General features: G+C 34.8%; 1 protein-coding gene across 1 annotated transcript in view; it reads left to right on the top strand.

Annotated features, from left to right (window-relative positions):
- Positions 1-4,034: 4,034 nt before the first annotated feature.
- The window catches only part of LOC136038831 (pickpocket protein 28-like), a 57,197-nt gene continuing 48,622 nt past the window's right edge, over positions 4,035-12,609 (top strand). The window contains exons 1-2 of the mRNA XM_065722242.1: positions 4,035-4,250; positions 8,301-8,513. Of these exons, the coding sequence (XP_065578314.1) occupies positions 4,036-4,250; positions 8,301-8,513 (428 nt within the window). The 5' untranslated portion in view covers position 4,035. The remainder of the gene's footprint in view (positions 4,251-8,300; positions 8,514-12,609) is intronic.

Genomic DNA, 12,609 nt, shown 5'->3' on the forward strand with positions numbered 1-12,609 from the left:
TCCCAATAGAAGTATGAGAATTAGGATCTGAGCCCCTAGAAGCACACAAACCTATAATGAGTCTATGGTCTTTGAAAGGTTCATACTAAAAAATGAATTAACTGTTACTTACATATGTTTGAATATTGTAGATTATTGATTCTCATTTGATTATTGATAATTATTATTTGGTTGTTGATTCTTTGTAGCTCTTTAGAAAATGTTGCACATTAACCATCCAGCGAGAATTTTTCAAAATATCTGATTCTAAATTCCGACCAACAGTTATAACGTTTAGTCTCGCGAGCTCCGTCATGGTCTTTTCTTGAAGAGATGTTTCGTTCAAGTCCAGCAAATGTTTTGAAAGTTGTGGTCATCCAAGCTTTTTTTATTTTTGCTTTTGTTTTTCCCTGTGCTTCTGCACAGTAACCAAGCCAAGTCCTATTTTAGTACGCCTCTTACCATCTTTCACAAGATACTTTTGTGAACTAACTTGGCCAACTTCTTCTTTAATTTCCTTTCTCGTCTTTCAAAATTGTTGACCGCGACCTAATTTGACAGAGCCCTGCTATTTACATAATGTGTTGAAGCATTAACTTGTGACTAATGTTGTAAAATTACCGTAAAATAAAAACTCGGTAAGTAAAATTGGTAAAATAAGGTATAATAAGGTGAAATTGGTAAAAAAAAGGTAAAATTAGGTACTCCCTAGGAAATACAGGGTAAAGTTTGTGTTTTAGAGTTGTTTATAGCTGCGAGACTGATTGATCGCTTTTAATGATAAAATTTACTTAATGATTTTTTAATGATAAGATTTACTGATTGATCGCTTCTAAAGCATCACTTGCAGTTTCTAGTGAAATTTCTAAGCGATTCTGATTTTCCTGGGCTTGAAAAAGGTAATTCTTCTTCATCTGGAGTTTAATAAATTTAACTAACGGTCTAGTTTATCCCTTTGGTAATCTTTTGCCTAGAGCAATACCTCAGCAATCGGACAGCAATCGGACTAAAGCCTCAGCAATCGGGCAGTGCCTCATTTCGGACATCTGTATTGTAAGAAAAAAAAATCCACTTTACCATTATTTAGGACTAAAATCACATTAGTCCTTTTTTTCTATATTTAAACTTAAGAAATGTTACACTAACAGCCTTGCTTATTTAAATAGCCGTATTCAGCCACTCTCCTTATATCCTATACATGTTATTTTTCATCTATTTATGAAAGTACCGAATACAAGTAAAAAAAGAGGTTTGTAACACATTGATTAACTAAGCACTGGATCATAATAGCCGAACATTCAGTCACTTTCACAGTCATTAAGACTGCCATCCACAGGATTTACTTGAAAATGTAGCTCCTCTCCTTCAGGCTTACATTCTGACTGAGGTGACCATACCTGTCCCAAAGCCCTCCCCTGATTTTTCCGGTATCAACGGTAAGGTATCAGCGAAATATGTAAAATACCGGTAAAATGCGTGAATTCCGTAAAATACATAAATTTCGTAAAATAGGTAGAATACAAATTTTACAAGGGCTCGTAAAATTACGGTAAAATACGCAAAATGCCCAAATTTACCGTGATCAATTTTACCAGTTACAACACTACTTGTGATGTCAACCAAGACAAGTTGTAACGCTGACCGCTTATTACCTGGAGACCCGTAGTCATGCCCACATATTGAAACTAAGTATGCAACAGTTCAGGAGTTTCCAATATAAAACTGATGGCAACAAGTTTTAGTAGAAACAAATAAACTGTTGAAAATTTCTTTTTTACATTAATTAATAACTTATAAATAAAAATATAAATATACAATATATAAAGTAAATATATAAAATATATATAAAATATAATATATATAAAATATATATATATAATATTATATATATAATACTATATATAAAATATATATAAAATGTAAATATATAAAATATATAAAAGTAAATATAATATATAAGTAAATATACTTATAATATAAAAGAAATAACTTAAAAGTCAATTTGTTCATTTAAACACGCTCGACAAGTCCGTGTTAAAACTATTAAACTTATAAGTACCGTTTTCTTAGATAACTTGAAATAGAATTTGCGAGAAAAAAGCTTAATTTAGAAAGCCCAGTAAAACAAATAAAATAGCAAACACAGGTTATGTTGCTAGATCAGAGGAACAGACATAATGCAAATGCCTTTATGTGGCTGTTGTCGCTGGACAAGCTAAAAAATATTTAACATGGAAGAGCAGTTTTCTATACCATTCCCCCTTAAAAGCTAAAATTGTACCACGAAAGTGCTATAGTCTAATGTGCAAGCATAAAATGCTTTGTTCAATTTAGCACGTGTTACAGCTCTACATATAATAAAATACTGCTACACTTTCATGCTACGGGATGCAACCTTGTTAATGGATCGTAAATAATCCTTGTGGAAAATACCCCCGGAAGATACCCCCGTGGAAAATGCCCCCCTCCACGGAAAATAACCCCAACCCCCGGAAAATACTCTCCCGTGAAAAATACCCTACCGCGAAAAATACTCCCCGGTAAATACCCCCCGTGAAAAATGAGGCTTTCCAAATTTGAGAATTTTATTTGAGTTTTGTTTATATTTTCCGTGGGGGAAAGAATTTTGTTATTTGTATATTACACACCACTCACTGAAGCACTGTTTTAAACTCGAGAGCAAACCGGTTTCTCCATTATTTTCTTTCAGCTTAGCGGGAGACAAAACAAAGACAAGTGACGGAATACATGGAAAATGTATAATTTAGGCTATATACTTGCACATAAGGGGTGGGGGGGGGGGTCAGTTCGAAGTAAGAAAACAATTCGTACTTCATAATATGTAGAATAACTGTACCTAACAAATTTTGTATGCTGACCCGCTATCCCCCCCTAATGTGCAAATATATAGCCCAAATTCGTTTCTAAAGTAATGGAGAAACTAACAAAGAAACCGGTTTTTTCTCAAGTTTTACACAGCGGAAACTTGATCGAGTAGCGTATAAAACACAAGTACCAAGATTCCTTCCCCCTACAGAAAAAAAACAAACTCAAATAAAATCCTTAAATTTGGAAAGCTTTATTTTCCACGTAGGGGTTATTTACCCGGGGTATTTTCCGCGTGGGGTATTTTCCACCGGGGTATATTTTGAGGGTATTTTGCGAGGGAGATTATTTTCCTCGGGAGGTATTTTTCGAGTGCTTTTCTGGGGGGGAGAGGTAAACGCCGGGAAGGGGGTAAACAACTAGAATCATATAACAGTTAAGTAGCAGGAGAAGATTAAAAAAGGCCACGCCCTACTCTCGTTCCAAGCCAATAGCTATTCAGTTCTGTGTCCAAGCTAACGTTCTCAACGTTATTACCCAAAATTCTGCACTAATTAATATGAGTAATAATACTGTTATATTTCTTATTTTTTATCATTTTTCTAGTTCTGCATGCTGTATTTTTATAATTTTTTTTTGGTTTTGTTTTGTAATTTAGTATTTTTGGGTGTAAAAAAAACTTACTCGAACCGCCTTTTTATCTTGTAGCAAGGGGGCAATTTTACTGTTTTGTTAATTTTCTTAATAGATTTACCAAAAAAAGAAATTTTCAAGGACAACGCTGTAAAAGTTATTGTTCAAAAAGGATGAAAAAGGAGGCAAAAATACCCCTCCCTCCTCCCATTGGTGCCAATGCATCGTACCTTGTAGCGTGTTTTATCAGCTGAAGGCCAGATCAGCTTCCTCCCAGAGCACAACCATGATTATTATGACAAGAAAACTCTTCAACATACCGTAAATTATATATCAAAAATAAAAAAAAAATCCTTCTGTTTTCAGACCTTGCCTTCCCCTCTGAATAAAACAGGTGGATAATTATATTTAAGCTACTAATGAGCATTCATTATAAAAAACAAACAATTTGGTCACTAGTTGTCGTCTCCACCTTAAATTAAGCTTCATCTGACAATCAAAACTTATAATAAATTAACACCCACTTCAATACAGTCCTTAAGAAAGTATTTTTAATGAAACCAAAGAACGACCGACAGTCTCTCAATGAACGTTGCCATGAATATGAGATATCCTGCGGGTTTAAAAAAAGATAGTATATATCCATCAATGAAGGTGGGGCAAATACCATCAATTTTCAAAAATGATTTGCCAATTTTAAAGAAAAAGAAGAAGAAACTTTGTTTCAGTGACTGGATTCAGGATTTCTTCTCATCAACATCCATGCATGGATTGTCTTATGTCGTCAAAGATAAAGCTGGACTTACGGAAAGGTAGGAAAAATGACACGCAGCAGCAGGGGAGGTGGAGTTGTAGGATCCTCCCTATAGTAAGTTTCGAAAATTTTGTACAAATCTTTAATCAATAAGCAGGCGTGTGGAGCCACTAGGCATGATGGGAAAGGCTCGGACCAGGTAGATGCCCCCTAAGAATATTTGGGTACTATGAAGATAACTTATTTTTTCGATAAATTTTAAAAATCCATTGAATCGTAAAAATATTTATATATTGAGATGGGGAAAGATCCGTAAGCGTTCACGCTATTTGTCAAAAGAGCAAATTTTATTTCGGCCCATAAATCCTCTTGGATTTACCCGCCCGCCTGGAAAACTATTGTTGATTTGTTTGGCTTGGTACACATGAAAGCATGTAAAGCAATGATTAGTACATTGCTTTGATGTTATAGATGTTTTTCGTTACTGGGTGTCCAATCCCGGAAATGATTTAGAACGTTCCAAGTTTAATCCTACTACGCCCTGGGGCAATGTTCAAATCATGAATTTCTGAAACTTTTATTGCAGTTTAAGAAGATTACGTCAAAAGTTACATCCAGATAATACAAAATACTATTTTTTACATTTAAATAATAAAACCATCCATGTTTCGAAAACGACAGAAAGAATTGTAACACGTGGCAGTAAATTAACGCTATTCTTTGTACATCCCTTAAAAACGTTTACGGATGATTTACGGAAAGTGAAGAATAAAGGAAAGAGAACTTTAGCATTATCTGACTATGGAAAACTTTGAAATCCGGCCCAGTTCTAGTGGTAAAGTTTTAATTTTTATTTAAATAGTTTTTAAAGCGAGATCAGTTAAAAAATAGACCCATACCCTATGAATCCAACAGCATCTGTTTTGTCAGTTCTAATTTTTACTATTTTTGTCCAGCGACTATATTACCAAAAACGTATGATGAGTTTTTCTTGTCTAAAAAAAAACAATATTGTGAGACAAAACTTTTAAACACAACTCAGAGTATCTGAATCTTAGTAGTTGATGATATTCTAATGAGCCAAATAGTAGCTATAGATACGATAAAACTTTATTGCAAAATTCCATGGGCCATACAAACACACAAAATACAACAACAAACAAAGGCCGAAGAACAGAATCTAATTTCAACCATGTGAATCGCAATGTGTATTTTTAGAAGTATTTTTGAACTATTTAATTATTTTGAATTATTTTCAGATTTTCAATTGCCACAGTAGACCAGTTGAAATTTTACCTCTTTCTTTTTAAGTTTCAGTTTAATTTGTTACAGGTTAATTTTAATCCCAAATTTTGCGTTTTCAAGCTTTATCTCTTTGATTTTTTTTTTCACATGATAGCAATTTTCGATTCCAATGATTATCACCTCACGTTGACGCCTGAACAGAAGTTTTATTTAAATCAGTAAAGCCTATGAAATGACCGTCAAAAATTTAAGCTTTTCGAAAACCTTTCAAATGCTTCAATGTTCAAACTATTTCAATTTTTCCCACGACTTTCCTGTTCTAATTTTTCCTACGACAAACGGTTTCAATAACTACTGAAGACTTTCTATAGATTTTTCTACTGATGACTTTCAATAACTACTGACAATAAGTATAGACAATAAGAAATTGAGTGTTGAAGAGTAAAAGTACCAAAGTGGTTCCTAATATAAAATTATTTCATTTGAACGTGTATTGTATTCATTTTGTCTGTTTCACTAGAAATAGTCACACCACTAGCCCATCCGCATCATTGTGCCAAGCAGAGCACAACCAAAAACTTTTTGCTTTGCACAAGAGAGAGCTGTCGTCCAGCTTGTATCCTACCTCAAATATAAGCAAGTTGACATATTTTCGCATTATCGTTTATGGAGTAATATGGGTTATGGTGCTTTCAGATGTCCTATCCGGGTGGTTAGCTTGCTACACTTGCAACTCTGTGGTCGCGTGGACGAGGGTTCGAGTTCTGGTTGGAATTGGGGTCAGTGGCATCACTCTGTAAGAGCAGCCAAAGTCGACCCAGATCTACATGGGTACCTGAAGAAATCTGAGGAAAGAAAACAGGAAGGGTATGTGAAAGCACATGATGGCTGCCATCCCTCATTAAACTTCCTGGCAGAAAGGCCATGAAACGGACATTAGCAACGCTTGTAGGGACTGTAAAGTCCAGTGCCATACTCTTTACCTTTTTATCTGTACTTTTACCTTTTGACACAGTGCCGTAAAACCTTTCACACTTGGCTGACTGACTGTATTTCAAATAGTAGGCTGTACGAAAAATGTGGTTCAATCCCGCTTTCTAGGGCTATAATGAAGGAAAGGTTGAGAGGGCTAGGCCACGTTCAGTGGATGAAAGATGACGGATTGCCGAAAATTGTCCTTTTTGGTCAACCGTCTGGGGCTACACGGAAAGCAGGGTCGTCCTCGTCTGGCATGGGAGGATGTCATAAATAAAGATTTAAAGGAAATGGGAACTTCCTGGGAGGGTGTAAAGAGGGAGGCCTTGAATAGAATAGGCTGGAGGAGGAGTGTTTGCAGTTGTGTTGGCCTCAGGCGGCTTGGTGCTGTAGTGAGTTATTAGTAATAGTAGTAGTAGAACTTAAACTACATGATATATTATGTAGCGGTGCATAGTAAATTTTTTCCATAACGTAGATAGTACCAAATAGGCTCAATCTCTACATAGAACTTCACGGCACGTTAATTTTTGTTGCGTACAGAAAAATCTAACGTAATCACATCAAATAAGGTTTTCGGATGAATAATGCATTTTGAAAATAAAATATTAAAAGTTTTCAAGAAGTCATTTATGTCCGATCAGATGAAGAATTTTCATATCCATTTCACATTTCTAACATTTGCATTGTTGGTTTACTGTGATGATAATGACGAAGATTACAATGGTTTGGCGAAATTTTCTGTTATTTTAGTTTGACTTTTTTTTTAAGTTAGAAGGGTTTTACCGTAAATATTTAGCATAGAAAGCAGAGCTTTCTTTTATACTTAGCATAGCTTTTTTTAAGTTTTACTTTTTTTTAAGTTAGAAAGGTTTTACTGTAAATACTTAGCATAGAAAGCATAGCTTTTTTTCTACTTAAAATTGTCTTTTTTTGAGTTATGGAATTTTTTTAAGTTAGAAAGGTTTTACCTTAAATACTTAGCATAGAAATCCTAGTTTTCTTTTATACTTAAGAAAAAGCATAGCTTTTTCTTAAGCTAGAAAGGCTTTAACGTAAATAATTAGCATAGAAAGCATAGCTTTCTTTTATGCTTAGCATGGCTTATTTTTAAGTTTGACTTTTTATTTAAGTTAGAAAGGGTTTGTTGGTTTATGCGCCCTCAGGCGTGGGAGGACCTAAGTCTAAGTCTAAGTAAGCAAGTTAGAAAGGTTTTACCGTAAGTACTTAGCATAGAAAATATAGCTTTCTTTTATAATTAGCACAGCTTTTTCCTTATTTGACTTTTTTCTAAGTTAGAAAGGTTTTACCATAAATACTTAGCTTAGAAAGCATAGCTTTCTTTTATACTTAGCATACCTTTTTTCTTAAGTTCGAATCTTTTTTTTAAGTTAGAAAGGTTTTACCGCAAATACTTAGCATAGAAAGCATAGATTTCTTTTTTACTTAGAATAGCTTTTTCTTAAGTTTAACCTTGTTTTAAGTTGGAAAAGTTTTACCGTAAATACTTAGCACAGTAAGCATAGATTTTTTTTATACTTGGCATAGTTTTTTTAAGTTTGACTTATTTAAAAGTTAGAAATGTTTTACCGTAAATACTTAACATACAAAGCATAGCTTTCTTTTATGCTTAGAATAGTTTTTTTTTCAAGTTTGACTTTTTCTAAATTAGAAAGGTTTTACTGTTAATACTTAGCATAGAAAGCATATATTTCTTTTATACTTACAATAGCTTTTTTCAGTTGTTGGTAGGTTTTATAGTACATATGTAGCATAAAAGCCTTTTAAGATAGAGGATTTCTTTTCTCAAAGCAAAAAACTTTTTCTAGCATTCCGGTTCCTTTGATCCAACATTTGATAATCCCACCAGTTCCTATTTTCCTTTTAGGATCCTTTGGATCTGTGTTTTTGCTACTGGTTTAGTTGTATCAGCATACTTGTCCTTCATAATCTACTACAGATGGGAAACGAGCCCAGTAATTATTTCTGTTGGGAATTTGGCCTATCCCGTAGAAGAAGCTGATTTTCCTGCTGTTTCAGTGTGCAATTCGAATAAAGTCAGCAAGGCAGGATTCCAAAAGTTCTTAGAAGAAATTAAAGGGTATTTGTCTTATACCTTGTCTTGATACCTTTGTCTTGATACTTGGAACATTTTTATTATTTTGACCCTTGGGCAAATTAAGTTATCCCCCCAGCATATCATGTCGTTCATTAAATTGCTCATGTGAGTTGCTTTTATTGCAGCTCTAGCTAGGACTTACTGAAATCACTATTACATCAAATCACTAAGTTTTATCACTTATCTATTAAGAACAACAGGAGATAAGTTGTAATATCGGTTCCTGTTCATGTCCTGTCCGATTAAATTTCCCCAATACCTCTTATAAGAAAGGGTGGGACTTATCCTAATGTAAATACTAAATTGAGGACAGGGAACGAGTCCTTCTCATTGAATCTTAGGAATTGTTTTTGTGGGATTATCGTAGGGTTTATTTTTGGCTACTTTCTGGATGGATTGCAAAGACTATAAAAAATGCAAACAAAAATTTAAAGGATAATCTAAAAACCAAACCTTAAAACAAACACTATATTTAGAATAAGAAAAACCCCTTTCCAAGCAACGATGAAACAGTTACCCTTTCATCATAGCTTGGAAAAGGTCTTTCCATGAATCTTTCCTTGGAAAGGGTCTTTATTACGTCTCAGAAATTATTGTTTTTAATTTAGGCCTTCTTTTATTGAAGTAAGACAAAATTAGTTCGTTGGTGATCAGGTCAGGCCTCATTAAATCTAAGTTCGGGGTAGTAGTGTTGTAACCTTGGTGTGAAAGAAATTGAAAGGTCTCTCAGGATGGCACCTAATATCTGTGAGATAATGTAGATGGGACGATAATACCTCTATATATGAGGTTACAGGGAGGATTATCATTTGTTAAAACTGTTAAGCTGGTAAAGCACAAGTGAATAATATAGATGGAAGAAAAGTGGGAACAAATCTTTACTGATGTACTTTCTTCACCCTTTCCCACACTGTTTTAAGCAGAAATTTGACCCTTGTTTTACTTTATTCAACATAATAAACGAAAATATAAACCATTACAGATATAAATCACAACACTAGGGAAAAAAATAAAAATTTTTCTAACGCGTAGCGATTACCAACATAAACATTCCTAGAGTTATCCTAAAATAATCTATCTATATATATAAAAATAAGTTGTCTGTGGGTCTGTCGAGTGACGTCATGTCATCATGTCGTCATGTCGTCATGAAGTTAGTTGTCGTCATGTTTGTTATGACGATGACGTCATTAAAGGTATTTAAGAAAATCGTTCAAAGACAAATTTTTAATCGTGGACGGAAAAATGTTTAATTGTAAAATGACTGAAGAACCTACAATGGCAACAGCCGAGGAAGCTGGTCAAAAGACAAATTTTTAATTGTAAGAAGATCGTGGACGGAAAAATGTTTAATTGTAAAATGACTGAAGAACCTACAATGGCAACAGCCGAGGAAGCTGCTCAAAGATTTTATGCCAAAAAACTTGCGGCTGATAGAGAAAGTAAGAAAAGAAAGCGTGCCGAGGAAAAAATAAAAAACGGAAAAAAACTGAAAAATAAAGGAGAAAAACAAAACTAAAAAAAATAAAAAAAAAACTAAAAAAACTAAAAAAACTAAAAAGGTAAAAACTCCAAAAAAAACTAAAAAGAAAAAAGAAAAAAACTAAAAAGAAAAAAGAAAAAAACTAAAAAGAAAAAAGAAAAAAACTAAAAAAAACTAAAAAAAGGTAAAAGCCAAAAAAAAACTAAAAAGAAAAAAAGGGGAAAAACACAAAAATTTATTTCATCATATACCAATTCAAAACGAATGTATATACAGACCGGGACACCGGGACACAAATGACGACCGGGACACAGGGAATATAAATGACGACCGGGACACAGGGACACAACTACAACGGGGACGCCGGGGGGCACAGGGGGATATATAAATGACGACGGGGACACAGGGAATGTTCGATTAGCACTCACCATCAACAAAGCTAAAGGGCAATCATTAGAATCATGAGGTATAACTAAAAAAACTAAAAAAAGGTAAAAAACTAAAAACTAAAAAAAAGACTAATTCAAAAACGAATGTATATACAGGCCGGGACACCGGGACACAAATTACGACCGGGACACCTGGACACAGGGAATATAAATGACGACCGGGACACTCAAAGAGAAATTACAGACTGGGACCCCGGGACACAAATGACGACCGGGACACAGGGAATATAAATGACGACCGGGACACAGGGACACAACTACAACGGGGACGCCGGGGGGCACAGGGGGATATATAAATGGCGACGGCGACACAGGGAATGTTCGATTAGCAATCATCATCAACAAAGCTCAAGGGCAATCATTAGAATCATGAGGTATAGATCTGAATACGGATTGTTTTTCCCATGGACAATTATATGTTTCATGTTCAAGAGTCGGTAAACCTGACAAACTATTTAAATGCACAGACAATGGGACAGCGAAGAATGTTGCATATTCGCAAGTTTTACGTAGTTAAAAACATATATATATATATATATATATATATATATATATATATATATATATATATATATATATATATATATATATATATATATATATATATATATATATATATATATATATATATATCTATCTATATTCACAGGTGGGACACAGGGACACAGGGACACAACTACAATGGCGCGTAACTAATATGGCGCGTAACGACTTACGCGTGCGTGGGGGCTTGGGGGCGCGAAGCGCCCCCACCAACTAGGTGTTGGGGTGGTGCGACGCGCCACCCAACAGCTAGTAAATACTACTACTACTACTACTACTACTGCTAATAACTCACTGCAGCACCAAGCCGCCTGAGGCCAACACAGCTACGCACGCTCCTCCTCCAACTTAATCTATTTAAAGCCTCCCTCTTTACACTCTCCCAGGAAGTTCCCATTTCCTTTAAATCTTTATTTATGATATCTTCCCAACCCAGACAAGGACGACCTGCTTTCCGTGTAGCCCCAGACGGTTGGCCAAAAAGGACAGTCTTCGGTAATCTGTCATCCCTCATCCGTAGAACGTGGCCTAGCCATCTCAACCTTTCTTTCATTATAGCCCCAGAAAGCGGGATTGAACCACACTTTTCGTACAGCCTACTGTTTGAAATACGGTCAGTCAGCCGGGTACCCAGAACAATCCGTAGGGAATTTCTCTGGAAAACATCTAGTAAATTTTCATCTGCTTTTCGGAGTGCCCATGCTTCAGAGCCATATTTGACCACTATCATCACTGTAGCTTCCAATATTCTAATCTTGGTTTGTAGACTTATCTTTCTATTCTTCCAAACTTTTTTTAACTGTGAAGAGACACCCCGAGCCCTAGGTATTCTACTTTTAACATCTTCATTGCTCCCACCATCTTTACTAATAATACTACCAAGGTAACTGAAGCTCCCAACCTGATCAATCTTTTCGTTACCTAATGTCACCTGTTCATCTTCACTTATTCCTAGCCTTAGTGACTTAATCTTCTTAACATTAATTTTCAAGCCTGTTTTAGCACCCTGAACTCGTAAAACCTCTAAAAATTCATTCATTTTGCTCACACTTTCATCTAATATGCTTAAATCATCAGCATAATCAAAGTCTAGGAGCGTTCTTCCTCCCCATTTGGTTCCATGGTCTCCAATTGCCTTTCCTGTGCTCCTTAAGACGAAGTCCATCAAAATGATCCATATAAAGCGGGATAGAACACAACCCTGCTTAACTCCTGATTTAATACAAAACCAGTTGCTAACCTCATTTCCTACCTTAACCGCAGCAGTATTATTCTCGTACATAGCGCAAATCACTTTAATGTATTTTTCAGGTATACCATATAACGATAAGACCTTTGTTAACGCTGTTCTATCAACAGAATCGAAAGTTTGCTCATAATCGATAAAACTGAGGACCAAAGGTGTTTGACAATGAAGGGACTTCTCAATTATTAACCTAAGAGTGAAAACATGGTCGACACATCCTAGTAAATAGATAAAAAAACTACATAAGAATTCGTAGAGCATCCTAAGCTAATTAATTTAATAAGAAAAATCAAAACTTATGAAATTAAAATTTTTTCTTATGTTTCTTCTAACCAAGAAAAAGAGAAATTTTCCATT

This window comes from Artemia franciscana, chromosome 18 (genome assembly GCF_032884065.1).
Source record: "Artemia franciscana chromosome 18, ASM3288406v1, whole genome shotgun sequence".
NCBI classification, from domain to species: domain Eukaryota; kingdom Metazoa; phylum Arthropoda; class Branchiopoda; order Anostraca; family Artemiidae; genus Artemia; species Artemia franciscana.